The sequence below is a fragment of the Phaenicophaeus curvirostris genome, chromosome 9, assembly GCF_032191515.1.
Source record: "Phaenicophaeus curvirostris isolate KB17595 chromosome 9, BPBGC_Pcur_1.0, whole genome shotgun sequence".
In the NCBI taxonomy this organism is placed as follows: domain Eukaryota; kingdom Metazoa; phylum Chordata; class Aves; order Cuculiformes; family Cuculidae; genus Phaenicophaeus; species Phaenicophaeus curvirostris.
Window position 1 is genome coordinate 24,166,979 of NC_091400.1, and position 21,137 is coordinate 24,188,115.

At 41.9% G+C, this 21,137-nt stretch overlaps 1 protein-coding gene across 4 annotated transcripts in view; it reads right to left on the reverse strand.

Moving 5' to 3' along the window:
- RASGEF1A (RasGEF domain family member 1A) overlaps window positions 1–21,137 on the reverse strand; it is a 165,697-nt gene that overhangs the window by 15,911 nt on the left and 128,649 nt on the right. For 3 of the 4 annotated variants that reach the window (XM_069864388.1, XM_069864391.1, XM_069864390.1), the window contains 2 exons: window positions 9,231–9,410; window positions 2,426–2,554 (listed from right to left, as the gene is read on the reverse strand). In XM_069864388.1, coding sequence (XP_069720489.1) covers window positions 2,426–2,554; window positions 9,231–9,410 — 309 coding nt within the window. Of the gene's footprint in view, window positions 1–2,425; window positions 2,555–9,230; window positions 9,411–12,932; window positions 13,066–21,137 lie in introns of those variants that run through there. The other variant, XM_069864389.1, reaches the window with a different exon arrangement.

Sequence of the window (21,137 nt, forward strand, 5' to 3'; positions counted from 1 at the left end):
TGATGGTGGTGGAGCACCAGAACGGCTTCCCAGGGAAGCAGTCACAGCACTAAGCCTGACAATATTCAAGAAACATTTGGACAACTTTCTCGGACACCTGGTGTGACTGTTGGGCTTGTTCTATGCAGGTACAGGAGTAGGAACTGATGATCCTTGTGGGCCCCTACCAACGTGGGACATACCGATTCTATGATTTCTATATTATAACTGATGCCTTAAACCATATAATCCTTTCTTTTTTATGAGTGACCAAAGGACTCTAAGCAGGCCCCAAGACAGCCCAGAGCGTTTTACTTTTAAGTGCACTTTTCTTTGGTTTTCTATAGGACTTCTTGGCTAGACAATGATGTCAAAAACAAAGCAATGATAATTATTGTGCTATATAACCTCAAAACCTGGCTCCTTGCCAAGTTTTCAGCTCGCATGCTATCCAGGCAACAAGTCAGCCAGCTTCTCCTCTTAAGAGTTTGCTTATGCAAATCTCTTATCAGAAATGATCAGAGCTGCTTTAACTACTTTGCCAGCTATTTCCTGCTACAGAGCCACTTAATTAGAAGGTGCTGGTAGCTGATGATACCTTAATGGGTTATGACTGTGAATACGTAGAGTGCTTTGAGTAGAGAAATGCTGCATGTGAAATGAGCTTTTATTTGTTTCTAGACAGAAAAATAAATGTTTCCAAATGCTAGCGGCCAAACTATTCTGTAAAACATACAGGTGCTTGCAGTAGAGGACAGTAAAGTAGTCATTTGGGAGGGATGTCAGAAGTTTATGTAGTGTTTTCCTAGAATTTTGCATTTAATGGGCAGGAAAAAAAAATACAGTTTATACTGAAGGGGTAGTAAGGGATCAAGGGCATAGCAGGAAAAGCAACCATCAAAACATGTAAATTAGAACAGCCTCCCAAAACCACTCATGTTTTATTGTCACCCTGCTGTTTGCTGGTTTTCCTGTAGGCCCATTTCCAAATTGTCAGCAGAAGTTGTAAGAATGTGGGTGTTTGGAATATGAGCTGCTCTATTTTACATAGTGTTGTTAGGATATAATGCTATTTCATTTCAGTGTGGAAGCCATGTGTTTCAACACAGCGTCTGAAAAGGCAGAATACTACAGCTTTACAACTAATGCCTTGTCTTTAAATGTCTAGGTGATAGATACAGTCCCCAGATACTATTTTTATTTTAAAATTGTTACTCACAAATTTTTCATCTCCTCTCCCATTATGTTTAAATCCAAGTATTACACATGTATTTTGACACTAACTACTGGCAGCAGTCTTCCTCTTCATGCCTACAGATCAGCTTTACTCATTTCATGTTTCAGATTGTCCCAACATCTCTTAAGAGTTTCTATCTCTGTTTAGTTTACTACAGTTTGAAAAGCATCTGTTTGAGTTTACTCAGTCACAAACTGGTTTGGCAGTGACAATGGTTATCACCTCTGTGTACGAAGTTGGATGCAGAGGTTCTTGCACCTTATTACCCTGGTCTCTTCAATTCCCCAGCACCTACATGATGAGTTACATAGCTATTTGGTGAATAGATCAGGGGACTGATCTGGATGAAAGTAATTTTGCACCAAGTGATTAGTCTTTCCTGTAGAGTAATTTTGTGACTTACGAGACAGCACCTCAGGAATAGTAAAGGAGGAAGAAGCCCTTTCTTCCTCTCTTCCAAAGAAAAATGGATCCAAAATATGCTCAAGATCTGAACAATTAAAGTGCTGAAATACTAGCTGATTTCATCTTTGTTTCTGTCTCTTTTCATCTTAGCTTGGACTACTCCAGTACTTCAATTTCAGACAAAACCCCTTCAATACACACTTTCCATAATGGTAAAATTTGGATTCAAGTTCATATCATAAACTGATCCAGTTTGGTTTCATCTGCTGTAACAACATTGTGGCCGACAATGTCTACACAGGCTTACAATTTAATTAATCCCTTAATTTTCATGAGAACTAACTTTCTCATTTACTCTTGCACCAACCTAAACCACTCCGCCAATAAGCTACAGCAGAGCACTCAACTCTAGTAGGGATGGTGAGGGTGACTGGAGGAAGGGGAATCGGATTCGAGGAAGACCTAACTTTATGAAAGCCCAGAAGTGCAAAACAATTTACTGGGCAGGTTTCACAGCAGATACACATTGCTCCAGTGCATAGCACCAACTTGTGGCTTGCAATCAAGGTTATATTTCCAGCCACAGTATCCAACCAGTTAGGTAGTACATAAACTATGTTTGTAGCTAGCAAAGAAGTAACACAGCATCAAGGAGAAAAATGAATAGAAATGCATCCAGTAACATATGCCAATGACTATTTTAATTTATTCTTTGCCAATCTATTTAGCTTTACAATATAAAGAAGAGAATGGGAGATAAATGACAGTAGCACAGCTAACCAAATGAGATAATGATTCATTTACCTTTTCTGCCTCAGTCCCAGTTTCTAGCTGCTGCTTCTGTTTAATGCAGATCTGCCCCACTTTAGCCAGGAGCTCGTGTGGGTGAATGAAGACTCGTGAGCTCAATAGAAAAGTGAAGATGTAAGTCCTCTGTGGAAGCAGAGAGAGAAAAAAAAACAAACAAGGAAAGTTGAATAACTTCAGCAAAAATAATCCGTCCTCTTTGGAAGACCTATTCCATAAACCACGAATGTTACTTTCCTTTCAAGACGTAGTGGTCTTCTCTAGCTCTGTTACAAGGAAATGCTGTAGGCTTCAAGGGTGTTAACCGTAGTGTTTTCAGATTCCCAAATTATTTCCCTTTAAAATGTCAAACTTAATATGCCTAACTAGTCACCACTCGCAAAAAAGACAAGTTAACTATGTCCACTGTAGGGTGTTCTGCCTCTTGGATGCTGCTGTTTCCACTGCTTGCTTTCCTTAAGAGTGATTATTTTTCACTGAGCTGCAGAAAACTGCTTCATGAGTATTCCAAACCACAGCTGTAATTTTTTCATGTATGAGGGTTTTTTGTTTCCTTTTCCCACAATCACTGACACAAGGTTTAGCTTAGATTGTGGCCATATGACAATAATTAATTTTACGCTTGACTTAACTTATTTGGGGCCTGTTTCAGAGTCCTTTGAGTATGAACACTGCTTATAAATGCCAACAATTATTATTTCTCATTAGAAATAGCCTCTCCATTTGTATTATAAAAGCTGTAATGCATTGCATCGCGAATCGTACTCTGGACAGTTTAGTTGAAGGGAGGCTGCCTTCGTGCCCGAGTCTTGCTTCAGTGTTTGAAACCTGACTTCTGTATCTCAATGTAATTGCCTGAGTTATGACAGTAGCATCTCAAAAGCACTTCTGTTTTTCCTTTAAGCTTTTTGACACAATTTGGAGATAGGAAATTGTAGGAGATCTCCTTGACAATGGATTTCCATTAAGCTTTGATATGTCTGCAGTGCATACTGTTATTTTGCACAGTGTTTTTTAGAAATGTGACTTCGAAGCCCACACCCAGGTGTGCGTATAGCCCCTTAGGTTGGGCAGGTAAACAGTCATCTGAAGACCAGTCGTCTAAAACATGGCACCTCTACTAACAGCTACTGAATTCTGCTTGCAGGCTCTAAAACACACTGGTAGTTAAAAAATAATGGTATCTTTAGGACATAAAAGGTTATGGGGTTTATCTCTCTAATTACAATAAAAAGTGCTATTAATGAAAAATGTTTCCACTTCGTCAATATTCTGTATGCCCTATAGTAAAAATTTAGTACTAAACCCCTTCAAACATCAGAAGGGGAAAAGGAATTATTTTAACTACCTAAATAAAATTCACTAAAAGTCACAGTGTTCTGGGAGTGAGCAAACAGTATAATAAATGAATCATATAAAGGGGGCCAACAGGAAAGCTGGGGAGGGACCCTTTATAAGGGAATGCAGGGACAGGATCAGGGGTAATGGCTTCTCAAAAGGGGAGATTTAGAAATATTTTCCTGTGAGGGTGGTGAGGCACTGGCACAGGTTGTCCAGGGAAGCTGTGGAAGCCCTATCCTTGGAGGAGTTCAAGACCAGATTGCATGAGGCTTTGAGGAACCGTGATCCAGTGGGAGGTATCTCTGCCTGCGGCAGAGGAGTGGAACTGGATGGGCTTTAAAGTCCTTTCCAACCCAAATCATTCTATGATTCTATGAATGTAATTCTGTCCTGAGCACATGGAGGAAGCTAATGAAAGAACCAAGTGGCGTGTGACACAGCAGAAGCATTTAAAAATCTTAATTCTGATTTGAAGATCTTCTCATATATGAATCCCTAATTAGAAATAGCGTTAATTCTGTACAATCAAAACTGGGAGATAAGCTGTAATCTTGGCCTTGTTTGGTCTTTATAAAAAGAGAAGGGTTAACAGTATGGACAGTTTGGATCACACTCTTGAGCAGTGATTCCACTGATGCCTACAGAGGATGGACAGCTGGGGCAACTGGGCTTTGGGTGACTCGAGCAGGTGGCAAGGGCACTGACAGCGAGGCCTCCCTTCTTGATGGCACAGCTGCAAACATCTCACACAAGCATACACTGGGAAAACCAAAGAAACTAGACTCCTGTTTGGTATATCGTTTATGCCTCTCTTCAGAATTGCAGAGTTTATTTTGACACTTACAATGATGAAAAGTGGAAGTTCATTATTTTGTGAAAGAAATTCAATGAACCTCTTATACCTGCACCTGAAAACAGTGGATGACATTGTGACAGCTTTGGAGAAGCTCTATAAAATTCTTTAGTAGTGTATGTAGTGTGTTGTGGGCACTAAAATCAGGCTGAAGAGCTAATCTGTCTTGCTTATATTATGGGATAATATATCAGATCTTTTATTCTTACATGCACGAGAATGATCCTTAGGCTGATGCACTCCCCATTCAGAGTAAAGGCATGGGAAAGAAAAGCGTTGGGTGGTGAGATGGGGTTTTTTTGGGGGGTGGAGTGGAGTTCCTTTTTTCCTTTGTGTTTTAAATAATGCCTGGTGACCCACTGCTGTTTTTTGTAGCCACTTTCTGTGTTCTTTTCTACCAGTGTTGTCCTGAACCTAAAACTGTGAGTCTGGACTATTTGGGATGGATGTGTCAGCTGTCATTGGGTGTGTGAAAATTCTTGTTCTGAAAACATGAAGAAGCCATTTACTCTTACTCAATTTTGCATTTGACAGAGATGGGGAATTTTAAAAAAAAAAAAAAAAAAGAACTTTGATTTTCATCCATTCCCCACGTTCTTGTTTAGGGAGTTTAAGAGCCTGTCTGAAAGATGACTGTATATGTGAGTAGCAGGGAACCACAACTTATGCCATGCTGTCCTGCCAGTGACCTTAGCTCTGATAAGATGGAACATTTTCTTTTAAGGAAACATATAATTCTGCTTTTTGTAGTAATTCTAGTGTTGGTCCTTGATGGAAGCTTGTGTGGTGTGGGACAGTGTTTATCCAAAGTGAAAGGTCCGCTCAGTGTATCATTTCCCTATTGTTATACCACAAGAAGAGCATGACCCAGATGACCTGTGCTTTTATTTGGTTTTTTTGATAGTGTTTTAGATGATGTTCAAAAAAGTGCTGAACTGGCAAGATGCAGGAAGATACATGGCCATAAAAGTGTGTACTTTCCATTTTGGGCTTGCTGATGTCTCTACAATCAGCGATATCTGTAACGGGACCTGTGGAATGCTCTTCCAGACCACAGTGGACTAGGTTTTAGAAACAAATTGCTCTTACGTCAGGAGTCCACCTGTTGCATTTTTATTCCATTTTTTAAGTTATTTAACTGGAACTAGGTTCAGTACTTTAGAAAACAAAATTCTTCCATTAATTGGTCATTCAAGATACGCTGAGACATGTTGATATCTAATTGTGGGTGGGTTTTGATAGTTGTATTGCTTGTGCTGGCATAGACAAGGAGTAACTGTAGTTAAGAAGCAAATTAAAAATGACAGGTTAAACAGCAGCATTGACCCCTATCTCCTTGCCTTTCGGCTAATAGCCACTCTATCCAATAAAGAAAATTCAGGCTGAACTAACCCATATACTTCAGCTTTGCTGTAGGTCTTGGGGGTCGGGAGCACAGTTAGTTTGGATACAAAATATTTCATACTAATGCCATACACCTTATCTAGATCAAGGATTTTGGTGATTTGTTGCACCTTTACTACTATACACAAACAGGATAACTGTTACAACGGTGTCAAAACCTACATTCCCTCACAGGCAGTCCGCTGTTCATGAAGATGATGGTTTGGAGAAGGAAATTTAGCTATGAAGCTAGCTGGTTTGAAAAAGAATGACTAAAAAATGCTTCTAGAAGCTGGGAGATTGAAAGTTAAGCTCCATTTATCCTACAAAAGCGACAGGTATTTGGGAGAAGAGGCAAAAAAAAAAAAAAGTCTTTTCTGTGCTTGGAACAACGTAAGCTGACACAAAAGGGGCTTGTGCTTGACAAGGGAATAAGAAGCCAGATTCCTTTAGTGACTAAAGTTGTTGCTAAGAGATGAGCTGAATTATACTTAAAAAAAAAAAGAGAGAGTGCAAGCACACAAGACTAAAGAAGGAATTGTTACACTCCAACCCAAGAATGCACTGATGTCTTCTCGAGGAGGAAGAAAAAAAGAAAAATATTTTCTTTATGCACTCACTGCTCATTCTGGAACTTCTTGTTTGTGAAATATTTTCTTGAAACATTTTCTTGCTTGGGCACAAGGGTTGCAGACTGGTACATTCCATTCCCAACCTCCTGAACTTCGTCTCATGAGTATACGTTTCTCTATGTGCTGAACAAGTACCAGTACACAAACAAGCCTCCAAAGAGCAGTACACAAATGTAGGCCCTTATCTTTCCTGTCCTCCCCTGCCTGTTTTGTGTTCTGCCAACATGGCAAATACATTTTTGTTTTGCCTCCCTAACCAGCACAGAAGATACTGTGTGTTTGCTTTTTTCCCCTACCCCCCCTTTTTTTTCCCCTGTCTGAAAGGTTACTGTGATCTTTAGCTTCATATCCACACAGGCAGGAATGCCTTCCAAGCATTGTGCTCAGATGTGCTAATCCAAAAACTTGGATGAGTACTGCAGCTTCCCTTAGTTTCAGGGTTCTGTAATCTCTGCTGATATTACCTATAGCTTTTCTTGGTGTGACTTAATTGGTGATGCCCTCCTGCCTTTCTCAGCATGTGTAACCAGAGACATGAGACTGAGAGGCATTTATACCCTTCTCTTGAATGTACAGTGGTGGCTACTCTACTGACAGGATATCAGTGTAAATGCCTATCAGCCTAACCCTCTGTGGCAACTCCTATAAAAATAGAAATGAGCATGAAATTAAGAACAAACATGTAACTGAACTGAAATAGAAAACTCTGATTCGAAGATGACTCAAACACAGCTCCTTCTGTATGTTGTCCAAATCTTATTTATCTACTCTTTTTCTAATTAATCCTTTCAGCTAAATTGAGTGATCTGATTTAACTAAAAGAATATGTGCTCCTGTAGAAGAAATGAATTTTGCTTAATAGTGTTTTTTTCTCTGTCTTTCCCTGGAGTTCCCTTGATGGCTGCTGCTGTATCTCTCTCTCTGCTGTCAGCTTGCTGTCAATTTAAACTGCAGCCTCCCAGGGTGGGGCTGGTGACTGCTGGGTTCGCAATGCTCCCTCGCATGGGGTGTGGGATAGCACCATGGAAACTAGAAGTGTTCCAAAATAAGCTGCAGACCCCAGCAGAAAAGCTCACTTTATGGAACCATTTTCAGAGTAGCGGTGTTCATAAATAGATCCAATGTTGCAATTTACAATAAGGGATGGGCATTAGCAGCTACTTAAATCTAGATATATTCCAGAAATCCAAGCAATAACTATTTTCTAGTATTCCAGAAAAGATGAGGAATTAACTCCTTGGAAGACTTAACTACAACAGCCTAGGCTATTCCACTAGTATACTACACCAACTCTACCTGCTGCTTACTTCTGCATCTGTTCTGTGATATGTATTTGGAGGCAGAGAGCAGAACTTCAGTGTCTAATAGTGGTTATCCCTCTGTGTCTCCTGTATGACTTAGTACTAAGTCAGTGTCTGCCCAAGCCAGTGTAATTGTACGTTTGCCATGTTTAAGTGCAAGTTTTAGGATTGCTCTTGAACTGCAATATTAAACCAATCTGGTTTTGCTTTATTTAATCTTTATGGGTGATCTCTGGCAATTCTACTGCTTTTACCTGCTGAACTCTTGTATGGGGGGGGTCACTTTTTTGAGTATGGTGATGGTGAAGATGGGTAGTGTAGGCATGGAGAGACTTTACCATAACTGATAAGAAAACACAGCAAAAAGGGCTTCACAAATTAGATTGAGAAACATACAACAAAATATAACACAGCCCACTACCACAACTGGCAAGTTCAACATACAAATTAAGAGTGATTGCAATTTTCCACCTCCTTCTTAGCCTTTACGAAGAGCTAGGATGCTTCTGCCATGGTTGCTGCTTTTTCAGAGCTCAAATGGAATATACACTATATAGCCTCTCTGGTTTTGGCAACCTGTTCAAATAACATCTTCTGCTAATGCGGAAAAGGGGTAATTTTAAGCAATGAAGTGATCTCTTAATAACATACTAGGTTCAGATTCTCATTGCATGTCCTGGAGTTATAAGTAGTATTTACTTCAGCGGACTGCACTGAGGATGTTTAATCAGTTGCAAATAATTTTCAGGCTTGGGAACATACTTTATTACAGTGCTGGCCCATTAAAATGTCATGAGAAAGCGAGCATTTTAATTAAAATCTATTTTTGGGTGCTTGGTTGTGGTTTTGGGTTTTTCATGATGGCCTAACTAGGAGATGTGCAGAAAACTTAAGGAAAAAAAAAAAAGTACTAGAGCTGTTTTCAGGTCTGCTTCCCTAGGTAGGAGCTGGTTAGGAGTTAATCTTGGCTGCATTAGTGCTAAAGCCGCTTAGAGGGATTGAAAATTCTGTGGCTAATGCTGCTTTTAATTGGGTCTTAAGGCACCCATTTGGGTTCAACACTGCTTTATCTTTCTAACAAGTGTTCTCCTGTAAAAACAGAAAGGAAAGTATCCCCATTGAGCAACTTCTTTAGTGAATTAATACTACAAGTAAAATAAATGCATCTGTAGCCTACATCTTAATTTTGAATCCAATGGAGGTAGAATTTCTTGAGGAAGCACCAATCTGGACACAAACGGAGGAAAAAACATAGGAACAAAAAAAACCCCAACCCTTTAGTGCCTACTTACATCTGGGTAATAGTCCATCGTGGGCACCAGGCGCTCTATCAAGGCCTCCAGTGATCCAGAAACAAGGTTCCCATCTTGATAAACAGGGTCCACACACCTCTCTCCCATATCTGGCTGCACTTGGCCACTACAACTGGAACCAAGCATGCTGGAAAATATTGGTGTCTGGGGCATAGTTTCCTGCAGAAGCAGAAAAGAGAGAATTAGGCTTTCTTTCAGTACGTCTTATGTGTGAGTTTTACAGATATACATCAAACACGATTACATATTTGACTGAGCACAGTCTGGGCATTCAAGCTAAGTTCTGAATCCAAGCCATCACACATCTGTAAGCGGGCTTTGAGGGTTGAAATGTGCTTTGAACTATGTCACTAAGGCTGGGGACGCAGAAGCTGTAAGAATTTTCTTCACCGTACTTGGTTTCTCCTTGGTTTTTCCCCTGGCTCTTTACGCATAAAACTATACAAGGATGAAAATGCAAAATGCTTTCTGAATTTCAAAGATAGTGAAGCAGTGCCTTACTGAAGAAACAAGCAACAAAAAAACCCTGTGCCTTAATGTCCCTCTTTTTATTCTCTTTGAAGTCAGGTCTTTGGCCAAAACACTTGACTTGTGATGATAAATCCTTCACCACTTCTGTAGCTAGAATGTAACCCAGGTCTCCACAGAAGTGCATCTTCAGCACATAGATATCTCTGGAAACAGCAGGGGACCTGTTGTCTGAACAAAATAGCCTCTCTTTTTTTTTTTTTTTTTGAAACATGAAGCCATAGACTGGTTAGAACTCAATGTTGTGACTTATACTGTAACAGACAACTTTCATAACAGTTTCTTTGGAGATTTTTGCTTATGAAACAAACCTGCTGTCGCAACACAAAAAAACACCAAAGGTTTGAGGTTTCCACCTCCCTCCCCTTGGCCACAAGCTGTATAAGTACTCCCTGGTTACCACCTGCGGGTAAACTGCTGCAGAGGGGTTTCGTTTGTTTGTTTTGAACTGGCTACAGCTTAAATATATGCAGGAGGCTAAACAAAACATCCTGCCACAGTAAAGGTTGAAAATGCTCTTCAGTATCCCTATAGGTTCCCTGCTTAAATAGTTAAGACTGTTTAGAAGGTAAAGTGAAAAGAAGAAAGCATTAACACTTTAGCTGCTGTCTTACCCTCTATAAAGCAAGCATGATCATGACACACTCTGAAAAGCACTTAAGTAGGTAAAAATTCTTGAGCCAGTACCTGTACCTTTAAACTCGCAGTTGTTTCCAACTGCACTCAGGTCTTAGACATAAGTCTTCTCTTCAGCAAGAACTAGTTTAAGAACTGAAAATGTCAAATGCAGTAAGGGGTTAACTTTTTTTTTTTTGGTTAGCACTTGAAACAATTGCAGTGCAAAACTGTACTTGTATTCTTTTAAGCAAGGCACATTCTTCCTCTCAATCTCTCCAAAAGGATCACATTTACAACCTGTGATAAGCAACATGTTTATGTTCTTAAGGCCATAGAATCATGGGGTTTGGGTTGGAAGGGACCTTAAAGATCACCCAGTTCCACCCACCCTGCCGCGGGCAGGGACACCTCCCACTGGATCAGGTTGCTCCAAGACCCATCCAACCTGGCCTTGAACATCTCCAGGGATGGGGCAGCCATGACTTCTCTAGGCAACCTGTGCCAGAGCATCAACACCCTCACAGGAAAACATTTCTTGCTAAGAAATGTTCTTCCTCATCGAAATCTCCCCTCTTTCAACTTAAAACCATTCTGCCTTGTCCTGTCACCGCACTCCCTGATCAAGAGCCATTCCCAAGCTTTCCCCAAAAGAACACTAAGTACATTAGTAAGGAGAAAATACCAGTATTAACAATGTGTTCATGGAGGTGACAGATTTATTCGTTTATCAAGCTGATAAGTCAAAGTGTTTTGTGGCTTTAACCAAAAGACCTTTATGTAGTCATATGTGACACAGACCTAAGGGAAATGTAGTTCCCTGTAGGCTAAAATATAGCAGCTGCCTAATAACAACCACGGAGACTACTCGGAACAGTGGAGTTCTGTTCTAGGAGTTCATGATACAGAGTCACATAAAAGAGAAAATGCAGGATCTAAAGCCATATTGAAAGAAATGAAAAACGATGATTCTGCACAAATGGGCATCAAAGTTACGCAGTATTCCATGGGTTTATCTGCCGGGCCTGGGCTTTCCAGCACACACCGCTGGAGCCGCAGGCTTTGCCATCAGAACTATGCAGCTCGCCAGCCCTTTGGGGCTTTTTCCCTTTTAAGGTCCATAGCGATGGAGCCGGGAGCTCCTCGGGCTGGAGCGGCTCGGAGAGCAGGTCGGACAGGGGGTTAAGGGAAGTTAACCACCACCTCTACGGCTACTCAGAAGATGCTTTGGGAGGAAAGCCATCCTATTTTTTGCCAGCAAGTGCGTTAAACTCCTTTAAGCCGTGACTGCACCATTCTCTTTTTTTTAAGACCGTTTTTCGGGAGCTGCGGGAACCGACCCGTGGGGTTGGTTCAGCCCCCCGCTCCCCGCAGCTCTGCCCCCCCTTCCCCGGCTCTCCCCCCGGAGTTTGGCTGCTGCTCCCCGCGGGGTTCCCCCCCCACCAAATTCCACCTGCCGCCCTCCCTGCGCCCAGGCTCCCCCCGCGGGGTCCCACCCCCTGCTCTCCCTCCTCCAAGATCTTTCCCACGGGGTCCCTCTCACCGATCCCACTCTTCTTCCCCTCCCCGTTCTCTCCCCTCGGAGTCCGATCCCCCTGTTCTCCCCCATACAAGCTCTCCCCTCCCCGATCCCTTCCGTTCTCCTCTCGCCTCGGGGTCCCCTCCTTGACCCCCCCGCTCTCCCCGCTCCAAGCTCTCTCCTTGGGGTCCAGTCCCCCTGTTCTCTCCCTCTAAAGTCTCCCCTTCCCGATCCCCCTGTTCTCCCCCTCTAAGCTCTCCCCTTCCCGATCCCCCTCTTCTTCTCTCTCCAAGCTCTCCCCTGGGGGTCCGATCACCCTGTTCTCCCCCCTCCAAGCTCTCCCGTCCCCGACCCCCCTGTCCTCTCCTCGGGGTTCCCTCTCGACCACCTCTTCTTCTCCTTCTGAGCTCTCCCCTGGGGTCCAATCCCCCTGTTCTCCCCACACACTCCAAGCTCTCCCCCCTCCAAGCTCTCCAGTCCCCGATCTCCCTGTTCTCTCTTCGGGGTCCCCTCCCCGACCCCCTTTTCTTCTCTTTCTAAGCTCTCCTCTAAGGGTCCGATCCTCCTGTTCTGCCCCCTTCAAGCTCTCCCCTCCCTGATCCCCCCATTCTCTCCTCTCTAAGCTTTCCCCTCGGGGTCCGACACCCCTGTTCTCTTCCCTTGGGGTCTGATCCCCCTGTTCACCTCCTCCTTCCAGCTCTCCCTTCCCTGATCTCCCTGTTTCCCTTCTCCAAGCTCTCTCCTTGGGGTCCAATCCCCCTATTCTCCCCTCTAAGGGCCCAATCCCCCTGTTCTCTCCCCTCGGGGTCCCCTCCCCGACCCCCTCCTCTTCTCCCTCCAAGCTCTCCCCTGGGGGTCTGTTCTCCCTCTCTAAGCGTTTGACCCCCCTCCCGGCTCTCCCGTCCCCGATCCCCCTCCATGAGCTCTCTCCGCGGGGTCGGTTCCTGCCCTCCCCTGCCGCACCGACCCGGTGTCGGGGGTGCTGGGTGGGTGCCCCCCCTCCTGCCCGCCGCGCTCACCCTCATTTTCCTGGGCTCCGCGTTCATGCGCTGCAGGGCGGCCGCCCCGCCGTGACAGCTCTGCCCGCCGCCGCGTCACCGCCCGCCGCCGCGCCCCATTGGCTCCGCCGCCCGCGTTCAAACCGAGCCGGGAGGAGGCGGCCCCGGGGGGGAAGCGCGGAGGAGAGCGAGTGGCACCGGGGGGGAGGGAGAAGGGGGCAGCGGCGCCCGGGCGGGGGGAGGATGGCGTGTTTCTTCACCTAAACATGTTCCCCCCGCTCCCGCTTTCCCTTCCTCCCAATCCTGCGTCTCTGTCTGCGCTGGGAAGTTTCGGTCTTTGCCCCATCGTTTCTAAATGTTCCTCAATTTTGTTTCTGTTATTAACCTCGTTGATTTAATGGCTCCGTTGGAATATGGTAGTGGAAGGCTTCGCTGGTTTCCAGGTTGATTAATGTGGGAAAAGCCTTTTGGGAAGCGAGCGGGCCGGCTGGGCAAGCAGTTCTGGGAACGCACACACACTTAGGGTTGGAAGGAATATGCTGAATGTGCTCACATTCATAGAATCAATCACCAAGTTGGAAGAGACCCACCGGATCATCGAGTCCAACCGTTCCTATCAGTCACTAAACCATATCCCTCAGCGCTTCATCCACCCGTCCCTTAAACCCCTCCAGGGAAGGGGACTCAACCACCTCCCTGGGCAGCCTCTGCCAGTGCCCAATGACGCTTTCTGTGAAATTTTTTTTCCTAATGTTCAGTCTGAATCTCATATTCGAGGACAAGCACTGTCACCTGTCTTAAACAAGCTATGATTTTAAAGGGGGGATCTGTAGCTCCTCCGTCTTCGCTGCTGGCCTGCTGTCAAAATCCTAACAGTTCTCCAACAGCGTTTATTTTGCCCATGTCAAATGCGTTTTCTTCTTAAACGATAACTAGGAAAGTCAGTTTCTTCCCTCCCCCGCCAAGTCTGCTTTCCTCCGTCTCCCTCCCTGTGTTCCACAGCCTTTAGAGCGTACAGGGCTGATGTCCGTGTATTCAGAGGCATTTCTTGGCTGCAGCGCGCTGCCTGCCTTGGTTATAGAAAGGTTATGACAGTATCTCTCTCTGAAGGATGTGAACACCTTTCAGTAACTCGCTAATATTTATAGCTAGGAGCAATGCTAGCAAACCTGAAAATCAGTGCACGCAAAAACCCCCAAACATTGGATTTTGTTGTGCTGCTGAGCTAATCTGTCTACCTTGCTCAAACATTTGTAGATGTACGTGTTTATTAATCTTAGCAAAATACACGTAGTTAATTGAGCTCTGTTCACAGATTCAATCTGTTGTAAAAACAATACCTGATTTTTTGTTTGTTTGAGGCTTCTTTTACATCAGAAATTAGGTCTATTCTCTTATTCAAACTAAGACATATAAGAATTAAACTTGCTAATAGAATTAAGGAAAACTATCCTACGTAGGTACAGGTCTTCTCTGACGGTCACAATCTCTACTCTGAGGAGCACCTAGGTTTTCTACCATGATTTGGAATATAACAGACTATATTTCTTCTTCAGAGTACAGATTGCATAGGAACTGATTCTTGCCATAGCTGGATAACATCCAAATTAATATATGTAGAAACAAATGGCTGAGACTTGTCCTGTTCTTTGCAGTTCCTTGTGTTGTGCTTATTGGCACCATATCAAAGTGTTTTTCCGTACTCCTACATTACGCAGTCCAGTAGATTCTGTTTAGATTTTTCATGTGTGTATATGTAAAGGGTGTGTGTGTAGGTGTGTGTATTTCTTGTTTATATACATACCTATGTTTGTGTATGCAAATGCTGGGGTGTGTGTTAGGGAAAAGCAAATTTAAGGAAATGTATTCTTTTCCTTTTCTAACATACAGGATGCTTAGTTTTGGGGGAAATGTGTTGTGGAGTCCTGGGATCTTGTTTGAAAGGTAGCTTTCATGAATCAAAGAAGCCAAAGACCTAAACTCAGCTTGTATAACATCTAACTGATGAGTCATGTTATTCTTTAATTTCTATTTCTTTTTCTGTAAAGTGTGGCTGATGACCTTTAGCTATCTATATCCCGAGTGCTGAAATCTGTCGATAGAGAAACTTCAAGGTCTAATTGTTTTTGTAGTTATGTAAGTTCTGTTCCTTGGCAAATTGCTTGCATTTTGAAGATGTTTTCGTTAGGCATTGCCTCATGGTACTGGTGGGTGGACAGTAGAGCAAGTTTAATCAGCAGAGCCTGTGCTTGTTCTGCAGCTTGCTCTTGAAGCAGCACTGCTGTGGCTCAATCCAGCCGGTTAGAGGAGGATCTCGCTGCAGAGTGAGTCAGCAGCAGTCATGCTATGACTGTCTCAACCTTGAAGGTTGCTTCAGCCACTCTTATGTCAGCTGACATCAGTATAATATGATCTATTACCTTATGATTAATGAACTGGATTGGCATTTGCAATATTTGGTTTCTGTTCCTGCTTGTGCTACAGACCTGCTGGACAATTGTTTAATACTACTATGCCTCAGTATTCATGTGAGAGATGTTGATGTTTTTGCATTGTTGCATTTAACTTTGTATGTTTTTATATTTGGGCAGTAAGTCCTTGTTTTACTGTGATTTCCTGGTACAGTAACACCTCCTCTTAGGTGGAAAGTTGCTGGCCAAAAACTTGGTAAAATTAAGGAATATTAGTGAAGTAAAAAGGGGGAAAAGAAAGGAGAAATTGATTTGAGTGAAGATAATAGAGTTGGATTGTGTGTCAGGAAAGAAGAAACTTGATTTTTTTTCTAGTAGTCTTAGGAAGCATTACTTTGGAAATAACTTATTTGGATGTGCCTGTTTGTATATTGAAAACATAACTGTACTGAATAAAAACAAGTAATTGAAAATGGTATTAACACTGATCTGAGGCTGTAACCTGAAGTATGAAGGGACTCTCTAAGAAATTGCTGTCTTTGGAGCTTTCATTGTCAAGCTATTCAAGTCACTTTTTGGTCATCTTCCACACTGATCTGTTTATTACTAGTATTTGGCTCATTTCAACTGAATACATGGTGATGATATAAAATCCCCCGTAGCTGCAGTGAAGTAAGCAAAAAGGGACAAAATCAGAGGAATTCACATGGAAAATGGATGTAATTGTGCATGGCAATCTTCATAGCGTTGATTCAGTAATGAAATAGGATCAAGTCTTCATCTGTCTGTTCCCACCCTGTTACATACACAATAGGACGAATATATCACATCGCTTTGGTCTCTGAAGCATAGCTGAGTTTATTGCGTGGCCTTATTTCTCAATCTGTGGTTGTCTGCACTGTTACCCAGTGATCTATGGAACCTTGAAAGTGGCCAGGGTACAGGTCACGGTATTTGCATGCAATATTGTCTTCCAATAGTACCTTATGCCCATAGAGCTGTACGATTCCAGAAACCATTTTGGCATGCCCATCTCCTTTACAAGTATAGTTACAGCAATATATTTGGTTTCTTGCATTTTATGTAGCCAAGAAACGCCATTAAACTCCATAAGCAGTAACAGCAGTCGCCTGCAATGTGGCTTTTGAATGGACACAAGCTATTATGGATCATTTGTAAGAGTTTATAATGTAAGAAGCACAATGTAGGTAGAGCTTCAAAGCCTCTGGCAAATGTCTTTAGGGAACACGAGCTTTTTAGTCTTATTTGTAGGGCTGCACAGATGTTCCAGAATTCCTTGTTGTATATGAATTTTAAGGTTTGAAAGCTGTTCTCAAACCACTTTTAGATGAATTTGAAGATTTCTAAATTTCAGAGATTCATGCTGCAGAATAACGTGGTGGCACATTAATAACGTGGCAGCAGATGGAAGTGGGAGAATTTCAAATTGTGGTTCTGAACTGAGCAAATTTTTTTTTAAGCTTGAGACTGGAAGTGAGGCTGAACGCTCTACCCATTGTTCTGTGGTTATTATTGACTGCCTTTGTCTCTCTGACCTGAGACACAATGAATCTTTCCACTTAATAATTTTGTCAGAGCCAGTGAATGCTGTAGGTTGAAAATGGCATTTTCCATTTTTAAAATGTTTTGCTGAAAAGGTCTCGACCAGCTCTACCCCTAAGACATCCAGCAATTATCAGAGGGAACTAAGCTGAAAACATAAGAACAATTTAAGATGTGGTTTGCTGCTATGCCTGCCTTCAGTTATACCTGAAAGGGAAAACTAGTTCTGAAAATTCAGTTACATATCTGTGGAGCAGACTACATTTTCAGTGGCAGAAGGTCAGCCCTGTGACACCATTGGGAATAACTGTTGAGCAGTGTGAAAGTCATCTTTCAGTGATGCTCAGTACTGTAGCTCCATATTTTTTTTGTGCCTGTGCCAAAGCAGGAGATTTAACATAATCTGATGCATGTTGCCTGTGGTACTAGTGTGAGTGGCTGTTAATTGGTGACTGAGATTTTATTGGCTACTACAGCACAGCTGCCTGAAGAAGTTCACTAGTAGTCGGTTTGGTTCCTTCTTTTCATAGATGCTCTAGTCTTAGAATTCTGTAGTTCTTAGGAATTAACTTGCCTGCTAGTTGATATGTAAAGTATGTCTATTTGGGAAGCAACTCTGCAATATATCACAGATATCTATACTGTATTCTTGATATGCCTGGATGAATCAGGTTTGGCAATAAAACACAAATAAAAAGGAGTGATGTTCCTTCTTTGAATCAATGATGTAGTAAGAGAAAGAGCTTACGGGGGTCTGATGATCTCAGGTCATTTAATAGAAGAGGAGAGCTGGTCAGGGAGTGAGTGAAAGGAAAAGATAGTTGGCTTAGCCTGTTCTGCTTAAAGGAGCTGCTACAACTTGTCATGCATAAATGACTTTTTAGGCAATCAAGGTGTAGTTTAACACCTGATCCTATTGTAGTTGTAAGGTTGTTCCATTTTTATTTGTGTCATAAGTTTCCTGGAGACAGAGTCTGCTTGCTGTTTCTCATGTCTTGTTTTCCAAGAAAGGGCAGAACAACCATATAAAAATCTAGTTTTAATGCTTGTGCTTTGATATTACTTTGATTATAATGCAGAAGAACAGAGGTATGTTAATGTAATATGTGCTCCTTTTTATTAATCTAATTTACGGTCTTTTTAAGCTGCGTATTTAAAAGCAACTGGTACCCTCTTTTAAACTGGGTTCTAGCTTGGGTTCAAGATGAAGGAGTTCTGTTCTTATTCTAGCTATGTGTCCCTCACTTGCATATTCATACTCACTTTGACACCAGCTATTCCAAGAATGTGCCACTGTTCAGAAAGTGAAAATCAATTATGTCAAGAAGGGAGCATGTATGTACATCAGCAGTTTGGTGCCCAGGGGAAGAAAATCTGCATGTCTGCTGATGTCAATCTTCTTGATATGGTATTTTTGTAAATGCACGTGGGCTGCTATTTCTTTTAACCAGCTCAACAAAAAAATGTTTATTTTTAGTGTTACAAGCTTCAGGGCATCAGAATTAGCAGATCCAAATTGCCAGTCTGACTAGTCAACCTTCTATTTGCTTTAGCAGAAAACGTGACAGCAAAACAGTTTGCATTCCCACAGGTATTTTGGAAGATTTCTTGAAGTCAGTTATGGTATCAATTTATTTTTCTCCTGTTCTCAGTCTCTTTGGTTTTACAAATTTTATTGTAAAGCTGATGGTGAGAAGCGCTGGGCTGATGAGCTAATTTGCAGCAACTCACTTGCAGCAGTACAAGCAAATTTTTATTAAAGATGTGATATATCTATCTTACTTGAATTACTGCTTGTAATTCAGATCCTGCACACATCTATTGCTTGGATTCTTTTTGCTGACAGCAGCCAAGAAGGCCAGCAGCAAGTTGGGGAGTTTTAGACTGGGCTAAAATCCGCTTAGTTTACAGGGTAGTTAACAATTGTTGATTTAATTCTAATGACTTTATCTAGAATAGAATCAAGGTATGTTGGTCTTAGCAATATCTTGAGTAAAAGATATGGAGGAATATTAACTATAATTTAATTTTAGCAAGAAGTTGTCACCAAATTAAGTATTCAAAAATCAATTTATTTTTAAGAAAGCATTTTGATGAACAACAAGAGCTGCAAACAGATGGATGAGCCCCCAGGCCTGCTTAGGAATTTGTGTATGGGTGAGAATGTCGGCTGCAGTGTGTTTCAGTGTCATTTTACTTGGGAAGGACTTTCCCTATTATACCACAAACACAGCGAATAAACAATTGCATATTGAGTTGATGCCGAGGAGTAGAGAACAGAGGATACTGTCTCATACATGTGTATATTTATCCTATCTTATATATCCTAGGACACGGCCTCAGACTATCCAAGCATAAACTCTTGAACATGAAACACTAAAATATGATGAACCTACGTGGTCATATTTACACTGGGTTAAGCTGAGGACTAATCTGCAGGTGAACAAACCTCCTGCTATATGTGCATGAATATTGAAAGGAAAAGATGCAGTGACCTACCTGTATGCTACTGAAATTCTTCTGTTTTGCTGAAGCATCTTGACATAAATCAGTCGAAGAATTAACACGACTGAGCTGCTTCAGCCCAAGCCTTTATGATAATATCTGTACAAGGACTCAGTTATTTTTATGCCAGTGGGATAATTATTATTGAATTTGTCAGCCTTTCCTCTATTATTTTTTCAGGTTCATTGCACCAATATTAAAATTTTTGTTTATGGGAGGCTGTTTAATTATTTCACTTAAGTGTTTCAATTTATATTCTTCTCCCCACCCTCGTCTCACCAGAAGAGGGAGAATCAAACAGTATAAAATAAATATGGTGGATTTAAGAGCGTTGTATGTTCTGTTGTGTCTGTGTTTGTACCTTACTGCTGCTGTTTGCCTCGCTCCAGTGGTGCGAAACAGATGTCACATCAGCTAGCGACTTCGTAGGGGATTTCCTGGGCATGAATGTGTGGGAAACTTAGACATGATACTGTTTCCCTAGGGGAAGCTTGTTCCTTCTCTTGCTCAGTTGTGTTCCCTATTAGACTAGTTTCTTGGGTCTGCAAAGCTGTGCATGCAGTGGGCAGTTTTACTCTTAGCTCAGGTTTGGAAACCTTTAAAGAATTTATCTGTTTGCTTTTAAAAAAAATATATAGATTTTTTTTCATGCAGGTATGCCAAAACTCCCTAAAATAAATAGCCACGTTTATGAAAGATTTTGGACCTCGAACTCAGAAGTCCGTGATCTCTGTAGAATTCAGAGTGCTCCTGTGGTTGGTGCCGTTTTCCCTGTATTTTCTACTTTTTGAACTACCTTTTTTCTCAGAGCAGATAGAAACAGGTCCAGAGCACAGGTATAGCTGAGGAGAGAAGTTAGGGAGAGATACAGGCTGTGTTTGTGAAATGGAGAGCCATCTGCAAGTAATGGTTGCAATAAAAGGGCATTTAATAAAGAGTTAAGTGTTGTTCAGAGTGGCCTCTACTTGTAAAGGAAAATATAGTCAACTCTGTTATTTCATTTTTGCTCCGTAAACTTTTGAAACAAACTGGCCTCATTATCCATGCAAAATGTAAAACCTTATGTAAAGCTCGCGCTCATATATATGCACAGATAACCAACAAAGATGTAAATTACTTTGGATAGCAAGAGTGAATGCGGCTTTGTTGCGGTTGTTTTTGATGGGGTTTTGGGTTTTTTGGGGGGGAGATTTTTGGTTTGTTTTTTGATTGTGTTTGTTTGTTTGTTTGTGTTTGGGTTTTGGTTTTTTTTTTGGAGGGAGGAGGTTGGGGTGGGTTTTTTGTGTTTCTTTCTGAGGGGGTGGGGTTGTTTTTTTTTTATCTTTGGACTTTTTTCCCTTGGCCCCAGTGTGTGTCCTGAGCTGATACACAGTTCCCTACTGCCTCTGTGAGGACTGAGCTGGTGGTTTGACAGTAAAAGCCTTCAATGCCATGGCAGATTCCGTGGGAAGTCTACTCATAATCACAATACCCTTATCTTTCCTAATAATAAGGGAATTTTGATCAGATTATGCTTTTACATTTCTGTAAGGTCTCTGTGCAGGAAGATAACTTTGAAGTACCTTGCCTTCAAATGCAGCCATTTAGTACTAAAGATGTGCTGTGTTGCAATACTGATCAATAGTTTGAGAACTTCCCCTGAAAATCAGAACTCTTTTCTTGTGTAGGAGACAAATTCCTTATGAACTATCTTTTCAAGTTCATTAATGAAGTTAAGCCTAATTTTAAGCGGTGAGAATTTAAAATG